At 39.8% G+C, this 17081-nt stretch overlaps 1 protein-coding gene across 1 annotated transcript; it reads right to left on the bottom strand.

The window, feature by feature from the left end:
* Positions 1 to 1711: 1711 nt before the first annotated feature.
* Positions 1712 to 16350, bottom strand: RRN3 (RRN3 homolog, RNA polymerase I transcription factor). Its single transcript, XM_065684163.1, has 18 exons — positions 16267 to 16350; positions 15994 to 16102; positions 15458 to 15514; positions 14322 to 14411; positions 14107 to 14236; positions 13557 to 13616; positions 12442 to 12505; positions 11916 to 11985; positions 10152 to 10250; positions 9437 to 9532; positions 8846 to 8981; positions 7780 to 7910; positions 6651 to 6781; positions 5652 to 5836; positions 5007 to 5115; positions 4467 to 4619; positions 3312 to 3399; positions 1712 to 2083 (listed from the first exon to the last, which is right to left on the bottom strand). Exons 2-18 carry the CDS (start codon positions 16084 to 16086, stop codon positions 1925 to 1927), a joined length of 1851 nt encoding a protein of 616 aa, XP_065540235.1. The 5' UTR covers positions 16087 to 16102; positions 16267 to 16350; the 3' UTR covers positions 1712 to 1924.
* Positions 16351 to 17081: the final 731 nt, after the last annotated feature.

Genomic DNA, 17081 nt, shown 5'->3' with positions numbered 1-17081 from the left:
CAGGGAAGGGGACAGCCAGGACCGTCACCAACGGGCCGGGCCGCACAACCTCGGGACTGCCAGCTCTGCCTCTCCCATCACTTACTGACAGAAGTGAACAGTTACAGCGGATACTCTCTTTGAAAGATACACTGTACTGCTCAGGTAAGGCAGATTCCACCTGGCCATCAGCACTCCTCTGAGTACAGCTAGTATTCACAGAACAAAGTCTCTTTAACAGAATGCCAGCCCCTGCCAGCTCACCTGTCTGCAATTACATTAAACAAATGATTTGTCACAGAAGAGGCTACGCAAACACTGTGCAGCTCCCAACTGAACCTTTGTTTGAAGCAAGCCCCTTTGGTACACAAATGTTAGGCGTACAAAAATACGTGCATCTCCAGCACAGACTGTTCAATGTCTGCACATGCTTTGTTATACCTCACATCGCTTACATCTTTCTTTTTCCACTACCGAGATGCAAAGTTCCTGAATCACGCTCCTGGTATTACAACCTGGGGAGTTTCACACAGCCTCATTTCATAATAAGTGGCTGACCAAGTTGCTAAAGATGTAACAGTGAAAGAAGAGAAGGCAGCAGCTGTCAAAGGATGTTTTCCTTGCTGCTGAGCTGGGAAAGGCTCTTCCATGCCAGGAGAGAATGCAATTATTTCAGATGGAAATCTACTGTTTATTACTCAGGACTGACAGCAAAGAGAACTCAGCTGAAAAATAAAACACACCTCTACTTAACCAGCAATCAACAGATCCACCAATACATTTTGCAGTTATCATTCACAGAACTCATCTTGCAGCCTGTCAGAACATCCTCACTTCGAGAAGCAAAAGCACACATGCAGATCCTTAGTTACACAGGGATGTGTTTTTTCAAAGCTGTAAGAACTGCAGTTTACAATCAGTCTTCCATGGCTCTGAATAAAAATGCTGTCTTCAAAGCCTCCAGATTCAGATTCTCAAGAAGGGCAATTAGAGTTCAGTGCCAAATGCAGAACATTTTCAACTGAATGTTACACAAATAACACTTCTTTTTTTCCTCACTCTTTATATTCTTACTCAGAAAGCCAACAACCATCAAAAGACAAGGAACCTCTGCAGAGAAACTACACTGACATGTGGACGGCACAAGGACACCAGTGACACCATCACTTCCTTTCTACAAGGGAAGGTTTCTTTTTCTGTACTTTCAGCATTCACATACAAACTTCAATCCTGGAAACAAATACCTGTCTCCAAGTGCTTCATAAGCACCCCAAGAAAACTACCTACAAATCATACATTCAGCTACTCCACCATTTTCAACACTTCCAACAATCATCACTTTCACAAGTCTGAACTTCAATAGCTGGGAAAGTTGTGTGTCAGCTACAGATTATTATTATTCATCTGAATACACTGTCCACTACCAAGTGCCTTTACCAAATACTGTTCTGCAGATCAGAAAAGCTTATGAGATATGGGCAAAAGAATCACTGTCAGACTTGATCCATGTTTCCTGTGTCATGGGATCATACCATTACTCTGAAATCAGCTCAAAAACAGTCAGAATAGTAGAGTTCGAATACTGACAATGGAATTCTGGTCCCCACACAGATCAGTAGGAAAACAGACCAGATATTCACCACGATATATAAAACCTCATAGAGAAACATGAGTAAACAAAGTTTTTTTAAGTCAGGAAAACTATAAAAAAATTCTTCAGTCATAAAAGCCATTTCAATGTGAAATTTGTAAAATATCACCCTATTTATTCTCTAAGCTTTTCTTGCAACATATGACTTTATCATATCTACAGAAATATGATTAAGAAACAATAATTTTTCTTAAATGTAGTTATTTAAGCATTTGCCAGTTTGGAAAGTTGAACTGAAGTCTCTTTACAGAGCAAAACATTGCACGCAATTTTCAACCTTTTCACTTCTCCATGTCACTGAGGGTATGGCACATAACAATCTGGAGGGGAGCCAATGCTGCTCAGCGGGCTCCGGGTATTTGACTCATCAGAATTCGGCGCAATTCCAACCACACCATCATTTTGAGGGGTTTCTCCTTTCAAAAAGTCATCATCTTCATCTTCGGAAGTGCCCTGAATAAATTGAGAAGGATCAGTGAGAGCAGAAAGATACTCCAGGTCTTGATTAAGATTTTATGTAAATAATGACTGCTGAGACCAAAAAGGTTATTTCTAAAATGTTGCAATAATCAAATCTGCTAAGCAAAATATAAAGTCACCAGTAAACAAAGCTACAACACCATCAAGTATTTTTACATGTGATTACAGGAAGGAAAGGTAAACACACCAGGTGAAGGGCTCAACAGGACAGACATTCTCCAAGAAGGTCAAGAAACTATATAATAGCCTTAGGAGGACATAATTCAGGATTTGGGTTGTGCTACAATTGTCGTGACTAGTTGGAATGGTAAGAGAATTAGAGGTATTCTCATTATGAAATATGGGAACAAAATCATATCTACAAAGTGGATTTCCCAGTGACACATGCTGAATGTTCATAAGCATTCACAGTGCTCCTGTGCTGCCAAACTCTTTTGCAGAAGAGGGGAAAGTGCTCGCACAGCAAGGATGCATCAATCCTTAAAACTTCCTGTCCTGGGTTCAGCAGTGGCAGTTATTTTTCTCCTTCTTGGTAGCTGGTGCAGTGCTGTGTTTTGACTTTTCGGCCTGGGAACAGTGCTGATAATGCCGATGCTTTTAGTTGCTGCTCAAACGTTTGGTCTGGCCAAGGACTTTCTGAGCCTCATGCTCAGCCAGGGAGGAGGGGAAGCTGGGAGGAAGCAGAGACAGGACACCTGACCTAAACTGACGAAAGAGGTATTCCATACCACAGCACGTCATGCCCAGGAGGTAACCGGGAGCTACCCAGAAGGGCTAGGGACTGCAGGGTGGGACGAGGTATCGGTCGGTGCTCGGCTGGGGGGAGTGGGGCGAGTTACTGGTCGGCTGGTGTTGAGGTGTTGTATTCTTTCCTTTTGTTATTTCCTTTATCATTATTATTATTGGTGGTAGCAGTAGTGATTTGTATTATACCTTGGTTACTAAACTGTTCTTATCTCAACCTGTGGGATTTGCATTCTTTTCGATTCTCCTCTCCATCCCTCCAGGAGCAGGGGGAGGGCAAGAAAGGGGGGAGTGAGTGAACGAGCTTTGTGGTTGGGTTTAAACCACGACACTTCCTCATTTCATAGTTTCCCCCTCAATGTTTACTGTTCTCATATCTACTAAAAAGTAATCCTACAATAGAAGCAGCTGACAGATATGGCAAAAGCTGAACTGCATTTTGATCAGAGAAGATTACCTTTTTAATGGGTTTCTTTAGGTTCTCAAGATCTTCAGCACTCAGCTCTTCCCAAAACTGATAAAAAGGCTCAATGGTCTTCTTTGATCTAAGAAAGGAAATAAAATCCAGTAAGTAATTTATTCAGGAGAAGTCATACGTATTTCATTTTAATAATACAATATAAACAGCTTGACATTTTGACAGTCCTCTGTAGTGTTTTACAAGCTATTCAATTAATCCCTATATAATCCCATATTAATCCCATGAATAACTCAATTTTGCTGACAAGTATAAATTACAATTGTTTGTTTGAGGAGTTCTGATACAGTCAGGTCTCCTAATTCTTAGCTGGGTATTTTTCATAGCTACACTATGCTTGCAAGTAAGCATAAATTTATTTAATTTTTTTAAAACAATATTAGTAATGTTATTATCATGCAATTGTGTATGTAAATATAATTGACAATTTTATGTAGTTTAATATTGTGTATTAATATAATTAGTAATCTTAATTTATACATCTAAGAAAGGTCTCCATTCCATGGACACAGATTTGTTTGTTGTCCTTTAATACTAAAAAGCGGTTAAAACATCACAGTGCCAGATGTTTTGAAAAGCTGCAAATAATCCAGCACTCATTAAAAAAGCAAGATATATTAAATGGGGCTTTGAGCAACCCAGTGTAGTGGAAGGTGTCCCTGCCATTGCAGCGGGGCTAGAACTAGATGAAATTCGAGGTCCCTTCAGACACTAACCATTCTATGAGTCTATGAAGTCTTGAATCAAAAAGCAAATTAACTCAAGGTGCAGAAAAACCAAAGCAAATGAAAACAAGAAAGAAAATGACACAAAACCACCACAGCTGCAACAAAATATGTATTAGGCTAACATGGCATTTTAGAGACATCTTAAAACAAGATAAAACAAACAAAAAGTCATCAAACAAGTTAACTAGACCTTCCAGGAAACTGGGTCCTGTTCCTTCTTCATCATACGTTACAGTGGGGATAAATTTCAATTCGAACCTTTGACGATTTCTGACTAAAATATGCTACATGAAAAATACTAAAGGTCAGGGCAGAAAGTGAACCGTAGAAACACTGACAGTTTCTTACAGTTCTAGTTCATTATTTTCTTCAAGGCAGAAACAAGTTGTTTATTTTTCAACTATACCTTTTGAGTATGTAGGGATCAAAGGGGAAGAAACTGTCGAGTGGGTTGGTGCATGTCTGCACAAGGTCACCCCCACTGCCACTCCGTACAACTGGTAAGAACTGCCGATTGTTCCTCTCAATAATTGTGTAGCAGAACACCAACTGGTATTTCCTTTAAAAAGGTAATAAATAGAAGATGAGCATTTCAGAATTTCAGATATTATTAAAGCACAAAGCCATTTTTGATATACATCATGTCTACCTTCCATTTTCCAACTGCCATAAGGTAAGTATATTCTCTTCCTCTACACTCCTATAAACTTCGCTCCAAGCAGAATCATATCGGCTCCAACAAAAAACAGCCAGTTTCATAGTACTGTGGGATTTCATTAAACCTGAACCAGAACTAAACTTATCCCATCTAGAATATGTTGGTGTTATACAAGCTGTCTTAGATAATACTGTGCCTAACAAAACCCATGTTCTAAGCACTGTGCTGGTTTCAGATGCACACACACAAATATCTATCAAGCTGAAACTGAAATAAATGAGGATATACCTGGTAATGGCAGCAAACAAGTTCACAACAGAGGGTATACAAATCTTCAGGGGGTTTAGCTGACACATGACAATGCGCTCAAAATTTAAACTCTGCAGATAGGACAGACCTTAAAATAAGAACAATTGACAAGTTTAGGTTATGTGTCATACAAACTGAACTTAATTTCTAAGAATTTCAAGTCTGACCAGCCTGCACCCCGCACACCACTTCCTACTCTCTTACAGCAGAGTACACTCTCTAGCCCACAGCTTGTTCAGCTGAAGAGCTTCTCTAAGTAACGGTAACCTGCCACAGCCAAGGGTTACTGTGGCAGACACCAAACACAGACACCAAACTTACACACCCAGAGACACAGAGTCATCAAACCAGATTATTAACTTGAGCGCACACAAGCTTTATGAAGCTGGAATTCAAACATGTCCAGTAAGTGGAGCCAGATATCAATGCTGAAGGGTTACTGGCATTGTTTTCAATACTGGAATAAAAAGATTATTAAGCTTGGTAGCCCAAGAAGCATACAAGCCACCTCATTTTATTTAGAGCAGAACATAAACTTGACATCACATACTTGACCATTACAAAACACACCAACAGTAAAATTTGCAAATGAATCCCAATACTAGTCAAAACTAATATACTCACCTTTCCTTAAATTTCCATCCAAAAGTTGCTTATGACGGAAAATAAGCGTATAGAACACTGCCTGACATGTGGAATAAAATGGCCCGTGCAGAGCTACATCACAGTAAACATTAGCCCCTTTATCCTGATTATCAATGTACTTATGTATCCAGTTCACCAGAAGATCCAGGCATGCTTTTACTGTACTATATGGAGAGAAAAAGAAGGTGTAAAAATAGCACCTGAAATGTCAAACAAGTATTCAAGGATCTCAATGTTTATAAAAACATCAGAAAGAAAAATCAATGAGTAAAACCGGAGATTCTGTTATGAACTTTCACCTTTATCTCAGCATAAAATGAATCAATGTATCAGCACTCAAAACCCAGTCAGTGAAAGCACAAGATGTCAGAAGAGATGAATCCATAAATGCATCTTGCATGTGAAATGCACAGTAAACAATTAGAATCCTGGGCTACAGTAATACAGAGAGATGCCTCCAACAAGTAATGCCAGTATCAAATTAAGTTCAGTATTAAAGTCACTGAGCCCGCCCTGAACAGCATAAAAGCTCAGAATGCGTACATACAAAAGAAGATATTTTCACCCATCTGATTTGTCTCAATACCAGAACACTTGATTTCCCCATCTCAGAGTCTACACAAAATGCCTAACAGAGTATTAAAAATATGTGCTTCTGAACATCACATACACAGGTACCCATGACTCTGCCTGAAGTCACCATAACCTATCCACACTCAGCATTTCTTGGTAAGTGAAGCCTTAAACAGCAAGTGATGAATCCCAGCAATCTTTACCCTGCACCATGTAAATGCAAAACTGTCCTCGAAACTTCAAGACAATATTAAAATAGTCCTGTCCAAAGGACAAGCAAGACTACTGACTGGCAAAGCAGCAGGATAGAAGACCAACACCGTGTGTGCATTCTGTGAATTCCATACTTAACCTCAGCAATCATTGTAAATTGTTTGCTTTTGCCCATATCTAAAAACAACTTACACAACTGGAATAAATTTAGCTCTTGCCAAGAAGCTGCCAATATAACTCCCAGCAGTCTGCCTGATCACTGAAGCATTGTTTGGATCATGCAGTTTTTTCCAAAGATGGTCTAGAAATGCTTCAGCCAACCCCTGGAAGGAAAATACAGAGAAGTCATAAGTTGTTATGCTGCTGATACTGTTCAAGTAATAGATTTCTAACTCTCAATTCCTGTAATTTCCATAACCAAACCACTACCAAAAAATCTACCTTTAGCTGTAGTAACTATTCCTACACATGATGGAAGAGCACTCTGTTCTCTTTTTCTATACTTAGTCATAAAAAGGAAATGGAGCCAGAAGCCTCTGAAAAAGTCAGGAATAGACCCATAAAAAGTGTGCTACACTTGTGTTGTTCTTGTTATAAAAACAATGGTGGTAAGAAAGCAAACATGAAGCGGCTGTTCACTGTCTCTTGTAACAGATGTCAGGGACATCCACTGAAAATAGCAGGAAGACAAATTTAGAGAAACAAGAATGATTCTTCCCCTTAAATGGTTGTATTGTAAAACTTTTTGCCAGAGAGTTCATGATGCCAAAAATTCACATCAGTACAAAACTCATATTACGAGTTATTTCCTCCTCGAATTTCTCCATCATGGACTGTTACCATGAAAGAACATCACTGACTCAGGAAGTTACCGACTGGTGCCGGACGCTGAGAGGGTATTCTAGCAAAGCATCATAACATGCTTCCCCCATTCTGATATTCTTTCTAGCACATCCACTATTCACCACTAACAGACAGTATCTTTAAGACAGTTTGGGAATGCTGAAAAAACTTCCTGGAGTGTTCTGTCTTGGGTTCAAGAGTCAAACTGATTCCTGTCAAAGAGGTTAGTTTATCAGGTCCTTTCGCACTAGCTTCGATTCCATCTGGTTGCAGTTTATGAACAACATTGGAAAAGCAAGCACAAAATAAAATTTAAAGAAAGGAGTAACAGAAGAAGACAAAGATACTAATGAATCCTGATGCACTATCTTCAGACTACAATTACAGCAGAAAGCAACTTTTTTTTTGGTAAAGAAAGCCAAAAAAAAGATGCAGAAATGACAGAAGATGGTGCAGTTTAAAAACAGCTTCTACTCACCAATTTGAAGCTACAGAGGTAAAACATGAAATATTGTACATGACATGAAGCATGGGTCGGTAAAATAAGCTTGTCAAAACCAGAAACCAGATCCCGATACAAATCCTTTGTGTTGCTGATATCCAGCTTGCCTACACAACAAAAAAAGAAAACAGACCAAAATGAGCCATTGCAGGTTTTTTTTTTTTTTTCCTGCCAATGCAAAAGTGGCATTTATAGCTTCCTAAACTACCAAGAAATATGTAAAAGAATTGCCAAGCTGCCTTCTAGGTTTATCTGACATCTAAAAGATATTTATTAGTAAGACCTTCCAGGACTTCAGTTCTACTGCTTTTTACATTGGTGTATATACAGAATATCCCTGCGTGTGTGCTCATGCACACAAGTATAAAACTGGCAGACATGCAAACTTTGCAATAACGTGTTAACTCAGAAGAGCCAGAAGAAAACACTAAGAAAGAAACTACCTGACTCATGTGAAGAAAATACAGCAAAGCGGTTTCTAAATATATAAATCTAAGAAATTCAAACCCTTAATTTATCTTAGTTTAAGACGTTTTTTTCAGTTTTTTTCCTATAACACAAAGCCTAGTTGTAGCAATTCCAATTGAGTGACTTGGCTACTTGTTTTCATCTACTTCCAGTCCTTGTGACATTGAAAAGATCCGTAACTCTAATAATCAAAGCAATATAGTACAGAAAATGATAAAACACTGTGGTTAATCAGAAAGTATTTCTAATCCCCTAAATTTTGTAGCACAATGAAAAAAACAAAACTCTCTTTACCCTTACACCCCCTAATGCCACAGCTTGAATTCAGTGTCAAATTTGTGTAATCAGTGTCTCCCACCAAAGACTAAACCTTTAAAGTCATAAAAGTACTTTTGCATTCTCTGCCAATAACACTAGGCAGAGGCAGGAATGCAGACTACAGCCTGCTGATAGCGGAGTTATGCCACTAAAGGGTGAGAACTCTATCTTGCAGCAACGGAAACTAAGAACTCCACTTCGGTTTTTCTTACTTGTCAAAAAACAACAAATTTGGTTATAGCTCAAGTGTTCTTACCATTCACGTGGCAAACATCTTTAATATAGGAAAACAAGATGGTCATCAAAATATCAAGGCGCTCTGCAAGCGGATGGGCCATTCTCTCACTACTGGAAGAGACAACTTTGTTTCCTTTTCTTTCTTCATCTTCCTCCTGGCAGATGAAATGGCGGTCATGCAGCTTTATACACACATCATAAAGAGAGCAACTACAGGAAAAGTGAAACTAAATTTCTCTTTCAGTGATATGTGAAGCTGTGTACTTTTTAAAAGAAAGCAGCAGCTAATTACACAGCTTAGTGTAAGGAAATTTTTGTAAACTAATCCAACTACTATGAATTCTTTAATTAGCTTTATATACAGCTGCTTGTGTTTTTACATAAAGGAACTGAGTCATTGCATATATGCTAGGAATGTACATTAACAAAGTCAACACCTGCAGGACACATTAATCATTTATCAGCTGTTCAGGTTTCAAGAGCTATGCGCAGTGCAGGAACAACAAAGCAATAATGTATTCCTAGACCATCTTAGTTCACAGCCACAGCAAAAGTGAAAATGCTACTACAAAAAAAAAAACACTACTTATTATAAAACAAAATAGCCAACCATGTCAAAAAGACCCTCCTCTGTAGATTTCTCCTCATTATCAGAGTTATTAGCATTTTCTTCAGCGTCTTCAATATCTTGCTGTGGAGTACTAACCTACAGTTGCAAACAAGAATTTTTGTAAGACCCTGACAATAATATGAAACATTTTGATTATTTATGTAAGAAATGACAACACAAGTTAATTTCTAGACTAATTTTGTCCTTGACTAAATAAACATTTTAAAAGTGAATTATATGTATGCAGTACACAAGCACACACTCTAAACCCTGTGGAACTTTACCTCCAGAATACAAGCTCCCCCCAGACTGTCACATGTGGAGGTTCTCCAAAATAAAAAGCTTTAATCATTTACAATTCTACCCATCCTGTCTCTTTTAAGGCTGTAAATACTTTTACTTCAAAGGGATGATAGAACCTGTAAACTACAGAGACAAACACATTCTCTGCACACTGGCACTTATTACTATGAAAGAGTTACTTTGACTCTGGGAGAGAGATTCCATGCAGGGTATAAAAGTATACATCATACAGTTACCTTCATACATGGGAACATCTAAGACTGGGAATGAAGAATAGATGTGAGTGTTATTATGATCATGAGCACTACTGCAAGATACCTTTTGTCAAGCTAAACACTGAAACAGATTAAACTTCCTACTCTGTGTACTTTAACACCAAGCTTCCTTAAAAGATGATACAGAACAAACTTACATCCAACTTTAACAGCCTTTCAATAATAAGCTCCAGAATTTGAAGCCTCAGGGCTGGAAGGTACACTGTAACTCGGAGCAGGTTATGAACATAACATTCCTGTAACACAAAAGAATTGATATCTATAATAATGTTAACAGAAAGTCTAATTTTTGCCAAGGATATTTAGAAAACAAGTGTCTTAATTTGTTATCTAGAGAGGCAGAAATAGGTTTAAGCAGACTATATTCAATCTAGAACAAGTTAATGTATAAGACAAACATCAACTTTAAATTGGTAAGCTGTATTATCATTAACTTCTTAATCTACTATTTCAATGCAAATTTTTTTCACCTACTCTACACAGAATGAGTATAAGCATTCTGTAAGAAAAGTTATTCATTTCCATAGGAGATTATGTCTATATTTCCTCTAGGAAAATAAAAACAGAAAGCGTATTCCTCACTACACCCAGAATCAGCTCTAGTAGAACTGTTTAAAGTGAGACATCTTTTATTTCACGTTATTATAATATACCAACAACAATTCTAAATTCCACAGGTAAGTCTCATCAGAGACATTCTGATTCTAATTCAAACAGGTTTACAGACAAGTTCTGTGAGTGTGCACGTGCCCACCCACATATACACACATACATATAAAAGACAACATTGCAACTTTCATACAGCAAAGCTGTCAACTCAGTACATAAAATTAGGTAAACTGAAAGTAGGTAAAGTAAAATTAGGTGCTGAAGAACACCATAGTCTCTTTGTGAATAGGCATTATAACAGAACCTTTAATTACATGAGCACATATGATTTTTCCACAGGCCATCTGGCTCACTCAGTAAGTAAAACGGATGGAGCTAGTTTAATGAGAATGTGTAAATTAGAAATACTTAACAATGCATGGACCATGTTTTTATTACACTACATTCAAACCTTACCCTGAAAACACAGTTACGGATTTCTTCACAACTTGCTTCTCACTGAGCTGCTAAATACATAAATAATCAATTTTCTCCTAACACCATGGAGAAGCTCACTCTCTGCCCCCCCCCCCATATTTTACAGATAGTGAAATGATGTCCACAGTTATTTGGATTTTGAACAAACAAATAAACAAAACTCAAAAAATAGGAACGTACACAAAGTCATTCAAGCACTTGAGTGCAAAACACAGCTCCAACTGAACCTGGCTTGTGGAGCAGGGCTCTGCCTTTCTGTAAAATAAAGTGCCAACACATCAAGTTGGAACAAGTAAATATGAAGATCAAACAAGAGCTGTAACCTGTCAAGTTTCCAGCTTGGTTTTCACCACACAAGCACTACACCAAAGATGTAATAAAACAACACCCTGCACTACCAGCCACTTAGATTTAACCCATAATGTCCATTGCTTTCTGTCTGCTTATCAAATCCCCTGTTCTTCTGATAAATACTTTGCAGTTTTGACAACAAATGAGACAGGTATCCTACCGTCTCCTCACTCTACAACCCTGAGATTCATCACCAAAGAGGTCCATCTTGTGCACTGATTAAGAAAGCAATCCTGTGGAAAAGATATGCAGTTATGTCATTAAAGACAAGCATAATGCTTATGCACAAGGAACTTAAGTATGTTTGGACAACCTTATACTAAACAGATGCACCCATATATATACAGATAAAAAATAACAACACACTCAATCTGCATTAGACACCACTAAATCAGTTGTCATGTTATAAAGTATATATTAAAAAAACAAATGAACCAATAAATAAAAACATTCACAGCTCTTACCAGAGTTCTTTCTGATTTATTAAAGAAAGGAAAGTTTTCCACAAGTATTGGCATGAGAAACTGTGGTGTTCTGCAATTTAAAAAACAAGCAAGAAGCACTAGGTTATTGCCACAAGAGCAAATATTTAAGCTGCAGCACTCTGAAGACAGATTGGAATAAAATGAAGTTACTGTGAAGTAAGATTAAGTAATTGTATAAAATCTGGTTTTTGCAAGGATCATCAAATAGGTAATAGGTGGCAAACCTTCACTGTGGACTTTTTAGAAGCTACTTCAAATGCATTGCTATGAACACAACTTTCCCTGCTTCCGATTTCCATTAACAGGATTTTCAGCTGCTGACATATACGGAAATTTTGTAACGACTGGATACAGCATTCCATCAATTAATGACTACTAGGAAAAATCATGCAATGAAACTGTTATACTTCCGATTAAGAGAAAAAAAAAACCAACTAATTAATCAGTTCACAAGCTTTAAATCTGCTAGGAAAGGGCATACAAAACCATGGGATTATATACTTACGAAGGAACATATCTTGCAACAGTTTGCAATGCTCTATGGCATGTATTAAAGTTTTTAGAAAGGTCTAGAAAAAGAAAAAACAGTGCTGTTACAGACTTGGTTACAAAACACTGAATCAGAAAACAGCAAAAACTGTTCATATCAATTAATACTTGGAGTATTGTGTTCAGTTCTGGTGTCCTCAACATAAAAAGGACATGGAACTATTGGAACAAGTCCAGAGGAGGGCACGAGGATGATCAGGGGACTGGAGCACCTTCCATATGAAGATGGGCTGAGGAAGTTGGGGCTGTTCAGCCTGGAGAAGAGAAGGCTGTGTGGAGACCTCATAGCAGCCTTACAGTATCTGAAGGTGGGGTACAGGGTTGCTGGTGATGGACTATTCATTAGGGACTGTAGTGACAGGACAAGGGGTAACTGGTTCAAACTTAAACAGGGGAAGTTTAGATTGGCTGTAAGGAAGAAGTTCTTTACTGTAAGGGTGGTGAGGCACTGGAATAGGTTGCCCAGGGAAGCTGTGAATGCTCCATCCCTGGTGGTGTTCAAGGCCAGGTTGGACAGAGCCTTGGGTGGCATGGTTTAGAGTGGTGTCCCTGTCCATGTCAGGGGGGTTGGAACTAGATGATCTTAAGGTCCTTTCCAACCCTAACTATTCTATGATTCTGTGAACTGTTAATTGATATGAATCAATTTATTACCCAGTATCGATTTTAGCTGAGCTTACCCCAGGCAAACAACCACAAAAAGACCCAAGAATCCCTCAAACTACCTAGTTTTATCGAGGTGAATAAAATGGAAAACAACTCCTACATTTTCTCTTACTTTGAAACAATCTAGGACTAGGAATGTTCTCCTGTGCATTCAATCTTATTCCTAGAGAGACTGCATCAAGAATATTCTGAAAGTAAAAGGAGTGCGTCACACACCACTGATTCCAGTAGAAGAAAGTCTCTGACTTGGAAATTTAAAGACTTACTGGTTTACATTAATGTTTCTTAATGTTTTACATTAATTCACCTAAATTAATTTTGCAAAATAGGAGCAATATGCATTGTATAATTCTTTAGTAAAGGTATTACAGCAGCATATATAAGCCATGCTTTTTTAATACTCACTTTCATCATCATCATCAGAATCTGAAATATCCACATCGTCTTCTCTGATGGTTATTCGAGCTAGCAAAAAGTGACACGATTATATCAAAATTATACAAATATTACAGGCAACTGTTTCAATGTCAAATCAATCACACTGGACAACAGTCTCCATCGAGACTAAAACATTAAAATTATCCAAAACACTTTCTAAAATAAGCAGAAGCTCAAAGAAAAAACTGTTTTGTTCACAGAACCTGAAAGTTCTTAAGAACATCAGACATGATCCTCACTGCAGCTTTTGTTCTTTAGCAGTCACAACATTATACAGTTCATCCCTTTCCAAGACATCTCCATAAATGGGGTCTGTATTAGCAACTAGAGTATGTCCTCTAACATCTAGATACAGAAAACTGCGTAATACAATTCAGCTATTCAAGTTAAGAAAGTAATCAACAGGATAAGAAAACCAACCCAGTAATTAATTGCCATGCATTGTATTTATACAGAATTTATCTAGGAAAGGCGTTTTGATACTCAATGAAAGAAGATTAAGGGAAAAGTAATTTACGGGGGACAAACTGCGACACAATCATCCGGAGGCATGGCCGAAGATGGACAGTTTGTGCTGACACCAGATTGCCAAGAAAACCCAGATATTCCTCTACTACTTCTCGGCTTCTTCTCAACCATGGCAGCTTCTGAAAGTAAGCAAAGACCAAGGTGTCAAAGAAAGATGTTTTGAGTACTAAACTCTTTATCTTCCCATATAACAAACATATTTACCAGCAAAACGTTGACCAGTTGTTCACGCTCTTTGGTCAAATATATAACAGACGCTCGAAATTCATGCAGCCAATTAATGATCTGGGCATCCTTAAAATAAGCAGGACAAAAAAATACATAGTATTACCTATTACTAGAAAATAACAAAACCTATAAAAGTTGAAGACTGTAAACAGAAATGTTTTTCAAATGAACATGCAAGGAGTGTCTTTAAGCTGAAAATTGGTGTCCTCACCAATGAAATTTCTTGAATGCAAATGGATACAAATTCCTATACCAACAGCCTGTCTGGAAGACTGAAGTTACAGACCAAGCAAGCCATGCAAACCTCACTCACACAGAACTCCACTATAAGAAACAGCATCCAGTCCTAATTTTCATTTCTTCTGGCGCTAGTTTAAGCAGGAGGGACATTCAAGTCTTGATATAAGAGATACTGAAACAGTGGCAAATCAACACAGAAATTTTACACTGATTTTGCCTGCACACTCCAAAAAGCCTGCTAAATACAAAGTATTTTACTAAATGTCCTCTTTGAAGAGAAAAGACACTCCATACGTATTATGCTTTCCGCAGTACTCTTCTCACAGCTTTGTGGTTTAATTAAGGGGGGACGACACACACAAAGCAAAAGGAAAACCAAATGTAACTGCTACTTACAGCTACCCACAAGAGCCATGATACAGTACTTCTGGGTATAAATACTAAATGCATACATATTTCACTACCTAATTAAAAAAGCTTTCTGTGAGAACAGGAGAATGTAAAAATTCAGGCTGTGTGAGTCAGAAGCATTGGTTTGATCTACAGAAGTATCTGTAGAAATAAGCGTCAATGACCTAGAAAGATGGTATCTGAACAAAGACCCTGTCACAATGCAGAGAGTTTATCATTCTAGAGCAAAGGGTCAGTAAGCATGAGACACCAGTTATCAACACCCTGTAAGATACATACGTGTATAAACAGAAATCTTTTTTCTTTTTTTTTTTCTTTTTTATTCTGACAGTTTCCACAAAGCAAAAAGCTGTTAAATGCAGCTAAATGTTTAAAGCAAAGGATCCGGGTAAGCACCAGAACAACCTACCTGATGACTACACAACTTCAAAACATCAGACCCCTTACTCCAAAACTCTCACCTTGATGTCTGGATCTGACAGCTGATGCTTCAACAACTCAAAATCCGTGGTCTCACCCTGGCAAGAAAAAGAAAAATAAGTAAATAATACTCGTATTTTTTGCAGAAAAAGAATACAAGTTGCACCGTCTCTGAACAACCTCGTGCCAAACAGTGACACGAAGAATACAAGTAAGCGAGAAAGCTCAGAGAAGGCTGAAGCAGCAGTTACAGAGTGCTGTCCCTGAAAGACAACTGAGGCCCCTGGGTGGTTTTTAGCTGTTCCCTTGCAGACACAGACGCTATTCCTCTGTACCCTTTGGCGTGAGCCAACTCCACATGAGCCCAAGACGCCACTCAGTTGACTCACAGGGGAACCTTTTCACTCGCGCAGCAGCACCGCCTGGCACAAGCCTCCCGCATTCACCCGCTCCCAGCTTTTCCCCCTAAGCCCTCAGACACGGTCTTGTGCAAGCCGAAAAGAGGCTTCACACCGAACTGTCACCGGGCGCTGCCGCACCGGGCCCCGCGGCGCAGCGCAGAGCCCAACTAACTCACCTTCTCGTACTTCATCAAGATATCCGTCAGCGTCCCCCCGAACCGCACCGCCTTCCTGGGCGGCGAGCTGATGAACTCATCCCCTCCCAGCATGGTCACGGCCCCGCGCCTGAGGAGAGGTGAACCCGCGTGAGCACCCGCGGGCCTCACCCCGACCGCCCTCCGGAGCCCGGCCCGCCCAGGAGCCACGGCCCGACACCCCCTCTCCTCCGCGGACGGGCAGGAGTCTGCCCCGCTTATGCAAGCTGCGTCCCCGCCGCTCTCCCGTCTTACCCTGACCGTGGCGGCAGCGCTCGCCCCGTTACCGGGGCCAGCGCCTCCGCGCGCCGCACCCCTCGCGCGCCGCCGGCCCGCGCCGCCACATGCCGCTCCCGGGCGGAAAGGGCGCGCTACCCACCGGAAGCGGGGAGCACGCTTCCCTTCAAACCATAGAGATGAGCGGCTGGAAAAGCCGCCGCTGCGCTGGCCGCGCGTCGGTGGTGCGGGAGGACCGAGGGGAGGGGAGCGGATAGCGGACAGCTGTACGGGCAGCCCCGTTCCAGCTTTACCATGGACGGCTGGAGAACGGCAGCACGGACAGCCCCGCACCTACAGGCGACAGGTACCGGTGGTCAGCGCCGAGCAATGAGTGCGGGGCTCAAACGGGAAGCTCCAGTGCGTGCAGGGAAACGGTAAACGTTCCCAGCAATTGAGATTGAAGAGCGCCGAGCAGCTCCTGGGGAGACATCGGGTGTTTGCTGGAACAGAGACACAAGGGTGAAACACTATCTCCGGGTGTTTCATCCCCTCCGTGCAGACTGGATCTGTGTTAAAGCACAACGCGGGCAGTTACAGCATTCGATAAATGCTCTAAATCGAATGGGTTAATGGATTTTCACGTCTCTGAGCTAGTAACTGCTTTTCCTCCTAAAGCATCGCGTGCATACACACACACAATTACACTGCTGAGAAAATCCTCACCGGCGTTTCAAAGGGCCCGTTTTGGGGGCTTGTTTGTTTTTATACATGCCAACTGACTATATTAAAGGTTAGAGAGCATATAATTCAGAAGGAATTAAACATTAAATAGCTAAAAGCCTTCAATAACT

Source organism: Lathamus discolor, chromosome 6, assembly GCF_037157495.1.
Source record: "Lathamus discolor isolate bLatDis1 chromosome 6, bLatDis1.hap1, whole genome shotgun sequence".
Lineage (NCBI taxonomy): Eukaryota > Metazoa > Chordata > Aves > Psittaciformes > Psittacidae > Lathamus > Lathamus discolor.
Note: the sequence above shows the minus strand (reverse complement) of the source record. Positions and strands in the feature narration are given on the sequence as shown.

Bases quoted from the DNA above. Each gene is read 5' to 3' on its own strand.
- RRN3 (XM_065684163.1), bottom strand. From the start codon at position 16,086: ATGCTGGGAGGGGATGAGTTCATCAGCTCGCCGCCCAGGAAGGCGGTG. The intron at 15,515-15,993 runs GTGAGTTAGTTG...TTTTCTTGCCAG, and splicing joins TCTTGATGAAGTACGAGAAG to GGTGAGACCACGGATTTTGA. The intron at 5,116-5,651 runs GTGAGTATATTA...TCTTATTTTAAG, and splicing joins GGATGGAAATTTAAGGAAAG to GTCTGTCCTATCTGCAGAGT.